Source organism: Brachyhypopomus gauderio, chromosome 13 (genome assembly GCF_052324685.1).
Source record: "Brachyhypopomus gauderio isolate BG-103 chromosome 13, BGAUD_0.2, whole genome shotgun sequence".
Classification (NCBI taxonomy): Eukaryota; Metazoa; Chordata; class Actinopteri; order Gymnotiformes; family Hypopomidae; genus Brachyhypopomus; species Brachyhypopomus gauderio.
The window spans coordinates 2,873,085-2,888,062 of NC_135223.1; the positions used below are offsets into that span (position 1 = coordinate 2,873,085).

The following is a 14,978-nucleotide window of genomic DNA, read 5'->3' on the forward strand; positions in this document are numbered from 1 at the left end:
TCAACCCACTGCCCTTCTCCTCTGTATCTCCATGGCCCTGGACTACTATTACCGACCATCAAGAAGTTTAGGACTGAATAAGAATTACATAGAGAACACATATTATCATTCCCATATTTTCTTTGTTTATGTATCTTTATGGTGACTGACGTCAGCCAGAGGAGGATGGGTCCCCCCACTGAGTCTTGGATCCTCTCAAGGTCTCTTCCTCATGCTCTTAGGGAGTTTTTCCTTGCCACTGTCACCCTTGCCTTACTCACTGGGGCTTGGACTCAGACACTTGTCTGAGCGCTATAAAAATTCAGCCTCTCCTCAATTTTTCTTCAACTTAGGTAGAATTGGGTTTACATCATACATATCCATCACATGACTAACATGACCACTGAAATTAATGTATTTTTTAACAAATTGTGGTTATTTTTTATGTTATGTATGCTCTCTAGCCAATAAGTAAAGTAACAGGCATCCCAGGAAGATATGGCAAATTAAGGACAATAAAATTCAAGTGAAAGAATTAACATTAGACCCATGACTTATCAAGCTTCCAGCAATGCCAGAAGACATTCTTTCAGAAACAACTTTACTAAAGGTTGTCCGTTTATTGCTTGCAGTGTTGTTCATAGACCTGAACTTCTGTGAGCTGAGTGGGAGTTTATTCTTGCATTGTTGTACTTATCACAAATCAGTTGTATTGTTTATGCAGTGAGCTAGTTGATGTGAATGAAACTGAAATTTCCATTTGTAATCACCATTAATTCAGAACCTTGGTTCTAAAAAACACACATCAACGTCTGAAAGGTTCAAATCCATACCCTTTCTCAAACACTGCATCCCATGTTGATGCATTGCTCACAGGCAGATGCAATGTCATACAGAATGGAACTGAATAAGTTAATGCAAGGTTTCATGTTGCTTAAGACCTTTATGGATTGCAAGTAAACCATATCTAAATACTGAAGTAAGATTTTGCTCAATAATGATCTTATTTAATGCCTAACTTCAGTTTTACCCATTTTCCTCTTTTAACCAAAGCAGCAAAGATTTGTGATCTTGTTTCTTTTGTTTCATTTTTTGATTCATCTTTTATCATTTTGTGGGAGTGCATGGCCTGATGGGCAAGATGGACCTCATAAGAGTGTAAAGGAAATGGGGAAATCTTAAGCAAAAATACAAAGTAAGAGTAAGCACTTTTTTGGTATTAGGGTTAATGTTTAATAACAATTTTTTGGCTGGATAAATGCATTGAACATACATTAGCAGCATGCTAGCAACACACAAAGATCACTTTAGATAAAACATTTCCTATATGAATGTAAATAGTAGGTTACCTGAAATCGAATTACACCACAAACCACAAATAAGCTTAATTTCATGCCTCATAGTTTACAAAATTAGTATTGATAAATGTTTTGTATGTAGATGTGTAGCAAAAAAATCAAAGGTAGCCGGTTAATTCCTGTCCCAAAATGAAAATTATAATGTTTGCTCATTTTAAAAGCTTTCTAGCTTTTGATCTTCATGTTTCTAATCGTTTCTTTGCAAACTAACTTAATAGTGCGACGTTTTGGGTCCTCAGAAGAAGCACTGAACTGCGGAGCACAGAACGTTCATAAATCGTGTAAACTCGTAGTATGGTCAGCTTTTGTCGCATACTAGATACTATAGGCCTGCTGGATACTACTTCAAGCAGTATACAGAAGTGGATATTCCAAGTTCAGAAAGTAAAAGTCCTCACCAATATTTTGCTCAGGCTTCCTGGATTGTGTTGATTCCACTATTTTTTTTTAACCTGGATTGCACTAATTAGAAAATCCAGCAAGCCTGAATAAAATCCTGGTAAGGAGTTTTATTTTCTGAACCTGGAATGTCCACCGCTAGTAGCCTATGTAGTAGGCTATTACAAACATAGCAATTGCTTCAAAACTTTTTTGATCTGCTGTCTGGCAAGGTTCCACGTTTCCGTCTTCGATAGTGTTAAATAGCGATACATTGCTGTGTGGAGAACCTCCGTAGACTTTGTTTTTAGCCCACTACGTTGTTGTGTAGCACAGTGTGTTTTGGTCTCACTTGGACACTTATGCTCCCGCGAGTAAGCTGCTCAAAACCGTAATTGTAGCATGTTGTGCACAACTGTGTACACTCGATACTGATTAGATATCGCGTATAAATGGCACACATATATAACAAAATATTTATTTGTGCTCAGTTTGACCAAATAACAATATACATTTTGTGTATGCGTAATGTAAAGACCACGGCATAAGGAATGTTCAGCGCCCTACACGGGGGTGCACTAAAAATCCACAAACTGGTTAGGCTAATATTAACTAACAATACAGGCTATACTCATTTACTTAAAAAGCAACTGAAGCATTATTTTGAATTAATTACGTTGGAATTCACACGAGTACTAGTACAGATACACACTGCACTGATGACAAGTAACAGTGACAGTTATGTGATAACTCCACAAACTTTACAAATACTCATTGTTCAACTTTGTAATTTTCTGAACTTTAAATATATGTTTCCTTCTGTTTATTGTAAATCTCCTGTTTTTCTCATGCATCGGTTATATTCTCGTCTTATTGGTTTGGCTTCGATTAGACTAACGACTAAGACTGAAATGCAATTTGTCCTAAATAAATAAACAAAAATGATTGTGCTTGTACATTAGAGAGGGGGAAATAACCTGAACTTTAAACACTTTATATAAAAATCCCACAGAGAAGTAGCTATACTAGCTTCACGCTAACTTCCGAGGTTGAGCTTTTCGTTTATATACGGTAAGGTGGACCTGCAGTGTCCGCAAAGGCATCAGGTGATCTACTGACAAAGCGTAGGTTGACTGTGGAAAACACAAAATGACATACTGCAAAAAATGTGCGTATATTTTGACATATTTGGGGATTAGATATAGATTTAAAACATGTTGTTTGTCTAGCACTTTGAAGATTAACTAAGCTGTTCAAAGAATACATTTCTTTTGCCGGATTTGTAGGCTTTATTTTATATGCGAAATAACATTAACCGATCAGCCACGACATGGGGCTGTGCTACAGTCTGCGACCCCGATTGTTTGGTGATCTAAGTGGATCGATTTCCAACGCCAATTCAGACTCAGACCAGCTGCCGGATCCTATAATTCCATCGCGTGTCGGGGAATCTCGGCAAGAGGACTCCGGGGGAAACAACAAGACATCACCATTACGCACCAGCCAAACACACCACTGGGACACCGGCAAGCTCCCAGCTGGGGAGCATCGTCCTGGAGACGGGAACGTCGATGGAGCGCTAATTCAGAATGGAGGTGGAGGAGGAAACAAGGGAACGGGGAAGGACCGGAGTCGACGATTACAGCTGCTGCAGACGTCCAACACTCAAAAACAAAAAAACTGGGATAAACTGGTAGTGGAGGAGAAGGAGGCCGAGAGGGAGGCGAAGAAAGTCAGTAAGAATATTGACCGGGCCTTGAAAGAACTTAAACGGGAATACAAACAGACCCATCGATTGCTTTTATTAGGTAAGTCTTACGTTTTACGCATAAAAAATGACATCTCATGGGAATCGCTAGTTTATAACGGTGGGTATAATGTAGTATGAGGCAGACATGTCAAATGAATGACATAAGCTCCGGGGCGAGACGACATGTACCTAAGGCTTAACTTGTTTGTTTCCTTTTTCGGTTTGTTTTGGCTGAGACATACCAAATCGATATTCTTGCGCGATGTAAAAAGGACAACAGCTAACCTGACTAGCTCAGGCTTAACTGATTTCATGGGATTTTGATTAATATGGACAATTAGGCAACAGGACAGGTACTTGGCCAGTACTGAACTCGCTCTGTACATTCAACATCAGTTTTACAGCCTGCTTCGTTAGTGGTTTCATTCTGAGGTTTGGTTGTGCGGGATAAACGCCCAAGGAAACCGCCTCATGATGTTCGATCATTAGGTTTACCACTAACACTCTGGCTTTCTTTAGTCGTTTTAGGGATTCAGTTTTGGCGAACTGGCTTAGCTGTATTGTGAATATCACTACTGGGTCCACTGGGGCTCTTGGTTGTTGTGCAAAATCTGAAAATAGTCTGAAAACCCTAACCCTAGACCAACTATCTAACCCCGCGGGCATCTGCCATGTTGAACTGTGAGCACTGTGTAGGTGTTGGGGTTACGGTACATTTTAAAATAGTATCTCCAGGACACGAGTGTGACACCCTCGTCTGGAGAATGAGGTCCTCCTGTATCCTTAAGAGTACAAAGAGCTAAGAGTGGTGATAAGGCCTTAATAATATATTGTTGGTTAATCATTATCAAAGAAATCTATCTGTAGTTACCAAGCTAACAGTATCAAAGCTAATGTAAGTTCAAGCAAGAGAGGCCTAGTATGGGTCCTTGAGTTCCTGGCATCAGGGGTCAGGTGTAATTCACTTCCAATGTAGAAATGTACGCTACTTGGACCAGAGTATTCAGGTACTGATCTTAACAGTGTAAACCCAGTTTCTTTCCTTGGGTAATTCTATAGTCAAAACAGAAGGTCAAATTTGGTGGCAATGCAGCTCTTCAAATATGTTTGAAATGTTCTTTGACTTTGATACAGATACATGTACACTTAATTTAGAATGATGTATATTTGATTTTCGATTATCTTTTCCATAACCTAATTAATTTCTCTCCAGATGCTAAATTTTTAAAGTAATAAGCAATAATGGGTTTATATTTATGGGTTCTAGAATCTGCAAAATAATAAATTGGTTTCATACTAACAACAGAAAATATCGGTGGAGAAAGGATTCAGTAACTTCAGTTTGATTCTAATTTAATGGCATGCGTAAGTAATCTTTGTTTGGCAGAAACCTAGTACTTCACAGTCAGCGTAGGTATTGTCTGCTCTTTGTAATGTTGCAATATGCCTGATGAACTGAACTTTGCTTCCTTGTGAGGTTTTATCATGTTACACCGAGTCTGATGTCCTCTTACTGAAAGTTGCTGGTCATCACTAAAAAAATATATACATATTAGTACTGGGTCTTTTTTATTAAACCCTTTTATAGCAGTTTGTATTTCATATGCAAATATAAACATGAGGAAAGATAAATATGGGTATTTATGTTTATAAGAAGTTCCATTTTAATAATAATCTTTCTGCACTATGAATGCTCTAGATTCACATAATTATTAATACATTTAACTTTTCGTATTGGTATTACTCCAAGCTGTGGGAAATATGCGTACTTGGTGTGACTGTAGTTCATCAGGTGGGTAGGGACTTTGATAGGGAGCAGGGTCTTATTTCATGAGGCGTTCCATGGCAAGATTCAACACTGTAGTATTGGGTAGCTTGGGCATTCTCTCCTAGTTTGTGTAATTTAGACTGAATATGGGGGAACCACATGTTTACACTATTTCAAGCTGACCTCAGACTGTGCGAGGAAGTGAATACAGTAGGCATTAAATGATCTCTCATAGTGACTGGATCGCCAGTCTTGTATTTTGTAATGTAGTATTGTTTAAATTATCTTTGCTTATTTACAGTGTAAGACTATAGTTTATGCTTGATGGCTTTCACCACATCCTTATGAGGCTATCTGAGGTGAATAATCTTCATATTAAAAGAGTACATAGGACATTAAAAAGTCTATATAATAGACCAGCAGGGCCTGAAATTCATTTTTCAAAATGAGTGGGAATTCCCCCCTTAAATGTGTCACATAAGGGGGATTTCTACATTTGGGGGGGGGGGGATACTTCTGGTGAACCTAAATACATATATATATATATATATATATATACACACACACACATATATATATATGTATTTAATATATATACATTGTACATTGTGACTTGTCTCTTGGTTCTTCTCTACCGTGATCTGTCCTCTCCTTGGTCTTTCTTTTCAAAAAAAAAAAAAAACATTCCAACTGCTCTCTTGGAGGGCCAAGCTGAAATTAGCATACATTGGTTAGGCTTGTTATAACTTAATTTTACATCTGTTTTGTGTGCTGAAATGTGTCATCACATCACAATCAGCTGACTGGGCATCAGGCAGAATTTTATGCATTGCAGTAATCCAGGGTTGCCAACTCTCACGCAATGAGCGTGAGACACTCGCATTTGACCGTCTTCACACGTACAAACGCCATACACCCGATTTCTCACGCTGAAAAAATCTAGTTGATTTACCTCTGATCTACATCTATGATTCAATGAGTTACTAGTTCGCTTATATCGCTCTGATATAATACTTAAATGTGTCCATTTTACACCCCCCCCCCCCCCAACAATTTACACACGCACACCCCGCCCCCGGCCAATATTTTACCCCCCTCCCTCCCTCCCTCCCTCCTAAAATCAAATCTCACTCAGTGATAAAGTTGGCAACCCTGGTAATCTGTTTTTCTGCCCTTCTCCTCCGTTATTGACCACCTCTTTCAGATCAGCCTCGCGCTTTCTTTTCAGTGCTGCTGTATGAGAAACACTAGCCGAGTGGCGACTTAAACTCGATGTTTTGTAGCATCGGCTGGTAAAAGGCACAGCACCGTACATTTTACAAATCGAGCAGCTCATTTCACCGCTATTAAGTTCGAGCCAAGGATATATTCTTGACCAGTTGGACTGAAACATATGTTTGGACTGCTGCTTTAGTTTACTACCGTCACCTGTGTGTGAATCTTGAGGATTAGTTTGATCAACGTCGCCGCCGCTGCGATGCTAGGAAGAGTGAGAGCGCCGAGTGTAGCGTCCAGTACGGACGTCGGTCTGTCCGACTATCTGTCCGTCTCACAATACAAACAGAGCTATTGTTTTGCTGAACGTTTTTGCTGTAATTGTGTGCGGGAGTTTCCCGCATTATTATGGATAAAATTGCGGGAATCGAAGAAATAGTGCGCAATTCCCGCAATCCCGCACTGAAATTCAGGCCCTGGACCAGTCCCAGGAAGCAGGAAGTACCACAGCTGGGGTATCCCAGTGGAATGTGCCATGTGGAATCAGGAGTGCATAAATAAACACGTAAAGAGAGAGAGAACATTTATTGTTCGCAGCGAGACCACCAGATCATAGCAAGACAAGTACTTGTGGTTAAAGTTATCCACACGAAGGAAAAGGCCTTCAGTTTCCACGGTCATTTGTTCAACCAGCTGTTTTACAGTAGAGTAACTACAGTACTGGTTTAACTGGCTGTGACTGTATTCTGAAAAACAGTAGTGAATGACACTGTTTAACAATAAACAACTAAAAGAACATTTTATTTTACCATAAACTACAATACCTTTTGGTTGTCATGTATAGGACGACAGGCCTACTCTTGAGTGTAACAGTAATAAAATATGACCTTCACTGTTTTCGGGAAAGATTCAGTTTTAACCTGAACTATCCATCTAGTTCTGACTAGCCATTGGTGACTAAGCAGCATTCGATTTCTGTTAGCCTTTTTGGCCACAAATCAAGCGCAACTGACAGTGGTGAGTCATGTTAGTTACTTACGTTTTGGTGGTTATCTTTGTCATTTTCGTCATGGTCACTTTTATCAGCAGTGTCAGAAGTAGTGCCATCATCAACCACACCATGATCGTCTGTGTTGTGAAATGATGTAGGTGTTTGACTGTTAATGCTACCCATACTAACATTGGCTCTAGCATTATATTTGATGTGCATGTATAGTATTGTAGCACTCTGTATATATAAAAAAAAAAAACAAGTTTGTTTTTGCATTTCTCTGTACTTTGATAAATTCGGCTAAACGTCATTTCAGTCAGAAAATCACTCCAAAGCATATTCTGTTGCCATGCACATACTAGTGTTTTTATACTGATGATGCAGCACCACATTTACAGAATATACAGAAATTAATGCCTCATGATTTTATATTTTTGCTTCAGTGTTCTGCAAAACGTATTAAACACATCATGAAACGGCATGTACTAACATCATTATTCTGGTAGTTTAGTGTACGAGCTTCCCAGTCTGCTAAGTTGCTGCTACTTCTTGAGAGACACTGTGAGGATATTCATGCCAAATCATGAAGTTTTTTAATTTAAATTTGTGTTATAAACTGGTATTTTGGAATAAATAGCATTTTTGTTCCAACACAGCACATTATAGAATGTTAAGGAATATATTTGTACAATTTGCACGATGGCTTGTTTTACTTAGTGATCGTAGGTGATTTATACATGATTTGCATAAAAACAGTGGGAGGGAGTCACAGTTTTATCTTTATTATTAGTTTAAAAAGTGTGCTAAATTTAAGAACTCAGGTAATTTAATCTCAGGAAAATTCAATATACTAAGAGGGAAGTTTCCACTAATGATCTGCTGGAATAGCTCCATGGCTGTCCTAGGAAAAAGTCAACCTTGTTGTGCAGGATATATGCGTGTGTGCTGGTAGTGTTCTTCATGTACCAAAAATAGACTGCGACTGCCAATAATTTTGGTTTTGGGTTTGAAAGAGGCACACCTTTGCAAGTGCTGAATGTACTGAAAACATGTCAGGCCAAAACGATACTAAAATATGGTCCTATCTTACTCAACTAACAAAAACAATGTTGCCTAGTTGAAAGAAAAACCACAGTGACTTAAGTGTTTATATAGAATAGAATAGATTAGATAATTTATTGACCCCAAAGGAAATACTTAACACAGAGTAGGGATTTGTCTGAGGGTGTTTTAAACTTGGTACATTAGTTTCAAGAAAAACTGTAAATATTCATAAAGGGATTAAACATGAAAATAAAGAAAACTGGAACAGATGTCACTGTATGCAAACTTCAGAGAGCTTTATCAGGATGTATAACTTTCACTTAGGATACATTACTAAAAAAGATAGACCAATTATTGATAAATACAGACATGTACACATTTAAAATAATAATAATTTCTGTGGAATGAAGCAGAATGCAAATAATAAGACCCCCCGTTGTGCTGCATTTCATACAGAAATTGTGGATGACCACAATTAAAGGTAGTCTGACAACATGAAAGCACTACACGAACAGATTTTGTCTTAATGCCTCACATGTTGTGGAGTAGGCTACATCTGTAAAATACTCCCCGTAGACCCAGAATTATAGTGTAAATGTTTACATTCTCCGTTACTGTGTTGTTGTTTGGGTCACTGATAAAATAAGCGTTTTCCCTCGCGCATTTGCGCGAAGGACTACCGCTCCACTTCCTGGTTTTTGGCGGTTTATGAATGTCGGCGACAGCACTGTGGGGGGAAAAGTAGGGGTTTATAAATGTGGACGATACCATTGGAAAGAGCATGGGTTTTGCACAAGCTAATAGAAAAAAAACAGCTTACTGTGAATTTCTCTAAGAACGTGAAAAGTCATAGTGTGATCCAGATGGACACAGTAAAAAAAAAAAACACAAAAACGTCGGCTTACATCGACATGTGTATTGTCTGCCTTCGATAACATTAAGCTGTGTTCGTGTTCTTTTTGTTCAGGCGTTATTTTGGGCGGCATGTCCGCACGCGCCGAGCGGATGTCATGTTGAAACAATGTGACGCTGTGGCCGTCACAATTGTTGCGTATCTGGTTCAGTTTTTATGATCAAGCGATTTATTGCGAGGACTTGACCATAACTGATATGAAACGGTCATAAGACTTTTGCTCTTCCGTAAGGTTGATATACAGTCCTTTCGTCTGTAACAAATGTATTTTATTTTATATGTGTATTTATTTTGCTCATGTAGGTTCTGTCTGAAAGACGTGCTGTTTACGAATAACGACGTGGGGAAAACGTGACTTATTAGTAAAAGCCTAGTAAAAGCCCAGACAACATTTAACGTTTTTGGTGTTTTGTATGTTTTAAGTTTGTAGGGTAAGCGATTCGCTGTGGTTTTAAGGTTACTACCAGGTGTCACAGAGAGAGGCAGTGCTGAGTTAGAGAAACAAATAAGCAACTGATAGAAATGTAGATTGAAAATACTGAGAAAGGAGGGCAAGACAGCAATATTTGGCAGGGGCTCGTGTAAAGCCCCCGCTTATGTATGCGCTCGTTTAGGCGAAGATATGAGTTCCAGTCTACACATTTAATAATATTACACCAATGCCAAATGTCAGTTTGGCTGCGGCGAAAACGGCATTTTAACAGAGCGAATTCTTCCCGGCGACGTTACAGCGTCGCACTGATTTTCCACAATTGAACTGGATATAACGTCAGAAGGACACAATATTGTGGATTAAGAGCATTGGCTGGGGGAAGATGGGGTGTTTGGGCAACGGGAAAACCGAAGACCAACGCATCGATGAAAAAGCACAACGAGAGGCGAATAAGAAAATAGAAAAACAATTGCAGAAAGAGAGGCAGGCATATAAAGCAACCCATCGACTGCTATTATTAGGTAAGCTGTAGCATGCATGGTGTTTTTACAATATTAGTGGAGCATAAGGAGAAGAGTTCTGTTGAAATGCACGCAGACACCCGCGTTTGACAGCCTGGCCAATATGCCGTGATAGTGGATATCGACGATGTCTTGATTAAAGACAAAAACTATGAAACGTGTTTTTTTTTATTTTGAAAAAGCAATTAGACTGCATGGTGTTTCCATTAATCGTCTGTGTTTGTGTCATTCCTGTAGGGGCTGGCGAATCGGGGAAAAGCACTATTGTGAAACAGATGAGGATTCTTCACGTCAACGGATTTAACGCAGAGTAAGCAAGCTTTAATTTTTTATCTTCTACGCTTGTATTTTGAACATGGCTGATTTTGAAACGACTGACATTACGAAGCCAGAGCTATGTGTCAAATTGGCAGTATTATCTAGGCACTGCCTCGCCTGTGGGGCCCGGTGTTGAGCAGCCGCATGGCGCCTGCTGCTCTCAACGGTCTTCTCACATATCCAAGCATGTTTATTGTAGCCTGTTGCCATCCGTGGAGTTGATGCGACATTGCTATACACATGTTTGTAGCCTTGCTATCAGTTCTTTGCAGCCAATAGGCCTGTATTATCATAAAGAATATTTCGAGTTGTACGCTTTCGTCCTTAAAATACACGACTGTTAAGAACATTAAGTATTAGGCCTGTTGAGATGTTACATTATGTGTAACTCTGAACTATGCTACATGTTGCTATAGGCTAAGCGACGTTGTTATGTATTAGCTATATTTTCAAGAAAATGTCTTCCTTACAAGGAGCAACATTTCCTTGTTTGGAATATATATTTTGAAAAAAAAAGACACCAGGTTTCTTCTATGCAGGAAATGTTCAAATAATTAAATACTTGTTTGTCTATAATAGTTTGTGTTTGTGTATTGATACACAGAGAGAAGAAGCAGAAAATACAAGACATTCGTAAAAATGTGAAGGACGCTATAGTGGTATGTGTGCTACGCTAGGACAGCACAAACAAGAACATTCCGTTGTATATTAAAGTGTGGGGGAATGGATCACAATGAACTCACTGAACATTTTTGTGTTTGTATCTTAGACAATAGTGTCTGCAATGAGCACTTTAATACCACCTGTCCCTCTTGCCAACCCAGAGGACCAGTTTAGGATTGATTACATCAAAAGCATAGCTCCACTGTCGGATTTCGACTACTCGCAGGTAAGGGATTGGTTAATGTATTCAAAGGCTTTGTTTTATCACTCTGAATGGTGGAATGCAGAAATACTAACTTTAAACACATGCACATGTGCAAGTTCCTGTTTAGATCTAAAATTAAAAGCAGTTTCCAGTTTTCCAGTTTTGGTTTCAACCACAAACCACTAAAAGTGAAGCTTCACACAGAGCTGCATCATACATTGCTTTCATGCCAAAGAGAGCACTGTTGAGAAGGTTTTGTAAGAAACCAATCAGTGTGTCCTGTAAGCTTGGGTCATATCCTCGTATCTTGGGATCATGCTTTTATTCATTAAAAGTGTGTGGATTAAAGAACTTTCCAGTGATCAGTGTTGGTCTTGGAGATTAGTTTTTGTATCTCAACCTTAAGATTTGGGTATAGAAAAGTTTTGCAAATCTTCCAGACTATTCAAATCTTAAATCTCAGTAAATTTTTTATTTGTTCTTGTAATCACAGTCTATCCTGAGTTCAGTATTTTATAGAATCAAGAATTTTACTATACTGACGGTATTATACTATAGTCACACAATTAGTCACACATTTGTTAGTCATTCAGGCTTTAAGTCAGATTTTGATAACTCAAAAATGAAACAAATCAGGGATAGTCTCGTGTAGTTCCCAACCAGTAACGTTGATGCGCTTTTTATCACCAGCTTTTGATTGATACCCTAAGTCCTGTACTGAAATACTATGGCTAGCTATACCAGATTTCCAGTGCACAGTGTTGGTTGAAAAGGAAGCTGATGAATGCACTGAGACCAGTGTGGTGTAAACATGCTGTTGGTGAAGTTCATGTTTGTGCATGCACATGCAAAACTGGAACATTTGCTTTATAAATGGGACAAATCTACAGATGTGCTAGTGAAGCAGTGGCAAGCATATACAGAAAGTATACTTGTACTATCAAATCAAGAGTTTAATGTGTTCAAAACTCTTAAGGTGCCAATAAGTGGAAGTGTCCCCTGTACTGTAATGAGGAATATGCCACTTTCAGATTTTTCAGTAATATGATTTCCATAATGAGGAATGAAAATGTATTGACATTCTATTTCATTTTGCTTATTTTGCAGTTTGCATTTAATTTTAGCTTTACATCTTTTACATGTTGCTGATTGATTAACAGCACTTACAAAGTAATAAAATTACAAATGCTGTCCTGATCCCTGACACTTGATTAGGAGGGTAAGGCTGGCACGCCAGTTGTTATCCACATTATCACATTTAGCGGCCATTTATACAGGTGGAATTGATGAATGTAGAATTATGTTTTTGGAAAGCCAATTTACTGTTCTGAATTGGTATTTGAAGGTAACGATTTGTTGAATAATTCAAACTTAATGAATTGTTAGGCAAATTAATGTTGGCTTTAATACTTTACTTTCAAATTTTAATGATCTGGACATCGAGGTATTTCAGCCTAAAGGTAATTTCAGTTAAAAAGACAGGAAGATATTTGCGGTCTATTAGAAAATGTTACTAAGGTATAGTGGATCTGTTGAGTTCAAGATTTTGTTTTGTTTTACACCTGGGCAAGATTCTGTGAGAATCACTCGGTGGTGCATCAGTCTTGCTGTTTCATCAAGAATGAATGCTTTTGTGATGGTGTGGGCTTTGTTTTCATGTAATGAGTGAAAGATGTTCCTCATTTTTGTGTGTTGAAATTTAATGAGAAATTTGTAGCCATTGCTTGAATATAGAAAGCCTTTTGTTTATTAATATTTTAGATACATTTTTAGACTCAAAATGAAACAAATGCAAAAAAAAATAGCTATTAGTTTTATTATTGATATTGTTTTTAGAATTTTATTATTACATTTTGTATTATCGATTGTATTTGGTGCTAATAACGTTAGGATGACTAATAACAGCTCAAGTGTTAAGACTTAAAATAAATAGTAATAACAATGAATAACAATCAAGTTTTTAAATGTGAAAAGAGTAATATAAAACAATGTTACAAAGTAATAATTTTCAGGGTATTTTTGAGCATATCCTGCCCATAAACATATTCTGCATCACTGTCTGCCCATGACCTTGATATTTGTTTTGTTTACATTAAGTGCGTTTTAACTACAAAAAGTAAAATGAATAAGCCACCCTACCCTCTTTTTGATGCTTTCTGTCTCATTCAGCATTTTGCATTGTGAAGCACTTCGCATCCTGGTAGCATTTTGGTGCAAGAACAGGTGTTTCTTTACACTTCTGTAGTAAATGTGTTTACTACATTCATCATTATCATCAATAAATTAGAGGAGATCAAAGACCACCCATTCCTGGTTAGCCATTACACTGCTTCTAACATGTTGCTCAAATTTCACAAGCCTATAACACTACAAAACTACATTGAAATAAAATGTTGAGTGAACATCGAGTTCTATTATTCCAAAGAAATAAACCACCTATTCTCAGAAATACTCAAAAGGCTAAAAGGTAACAATGTCTCCATTTTATTCAGCAAAAAAACAACACATTTGCCTTATTTGTTCATAATAATAATTTTTTATTTTTTTTCTGTTTTTATTGACAGTTCTTGTTTCTAGACAGGTCCAGAGTTCTTGAGAGTATTGAGAAGTTGGAGGCTAAGCTTGGTGTAAAATCCACATCAAGAGTAATAAGTTACATTTTAGAATTTCCAGGAATACTTTGATGTCCTTCCATGCTAGAAGTCTGGTGTATACTCTATTATATACCATATACAATATACTGCATGCTGTATTTAGCTATTAATAAGAGAAGGTATTCATGGCTGGCAAACAGAAGACAACATAAAACTGTTTTCAGCACCAATCCACACTCCTGAGACTGGTTATGATTCCTTTATCAATAAGAATGCTGGAAATCAGGAAATATTTGTGGTGATGATGGATTCTCATAATTATGTAACTCAACTCTAGTTGATGAGTGTGTCTGACAAGATGGATAATTTAGAGATTGTTTGACTGTTTTTAGTGTTTCTTTTTATGTGTGCAAAACAGCACAGGACATAATATGCCAAACGTTTGAGACGAGAGAGAGAGAACCAATCAGCAAGTCCCTTTGTCATTAAGCCATCCCACTCAGATGGTTCTGAACCCCTGAACAGTTAGCTAACTATGCTTAGAAAACTCTGCTTAGCACGGTTTCTGTGAGAAATCATATTTCCATGGAAAAGTGACTAAATCAGCCACTCTGTACTCTGAACCATTAAGATCTACAATGGAAAAGAAGCCCTAGAATTATGTTTTTGGTGACCAGTTAATTATAAGGACACTTCAGCCTGGCCAATAACAACAGCAAAGTAGGCAAAAAAATTCATATATATAAATAAAAAATATAAAAAACCTGATAAAGCAGGTATTATCACACAAAAACTACTGATTTGTAAGTCATGAAAGATCTCTAGATACTATTTTAATCTTATTTCTT

General features: G+C 37.7%; 1 protein-coding gene across 3 annotated transcripts in view; it reads left to right on the forward strand.

Moving 5' to 3' along the window:
* Window positions 1-2,793: 2,793 nt before the first annotated feature.
* Window positions 2,794-14,978, forward strand: part of gnal2 (guanine nucleotide binding protein (G protein), alpha activating activity polypeptide, olfactory type 2) — a 30,122-nt gene continuing 17,937 nt past the window's right edge. Inside the window, exons 1-5 of one of the 3 annotated variants that reach the window (XM_076970279.1) lie at window positions 2,794-2,883; window positions 3,002-3,523; window positions 10,588-10,660; window positions 11,273-11,327; window positions 11,438-11,557. In XM_076970279.1, coding sequence (XP_076826394.1) covers window positions 3,046-3,523; window positions 10,588-10,660; window positions 11,273-11,327; window positions 11,438-11,557 — 726 coding nt within the window. In that variant the 5' untranslated portion in view covers window positions 2,794-2,883; window positions 3,002-3,045. Of the gene's footprint in view, window positions 3,524-9,509; window positions 10,351-10,587; window positions 10,661-11,272; window positions 11,328-11,437; window positions 11,558-14,978 lie in introns of those variants that run through there. The other 2 variants (XM_076970278.1, XM_076970280.1) reach the window with 2 other exon arrangements.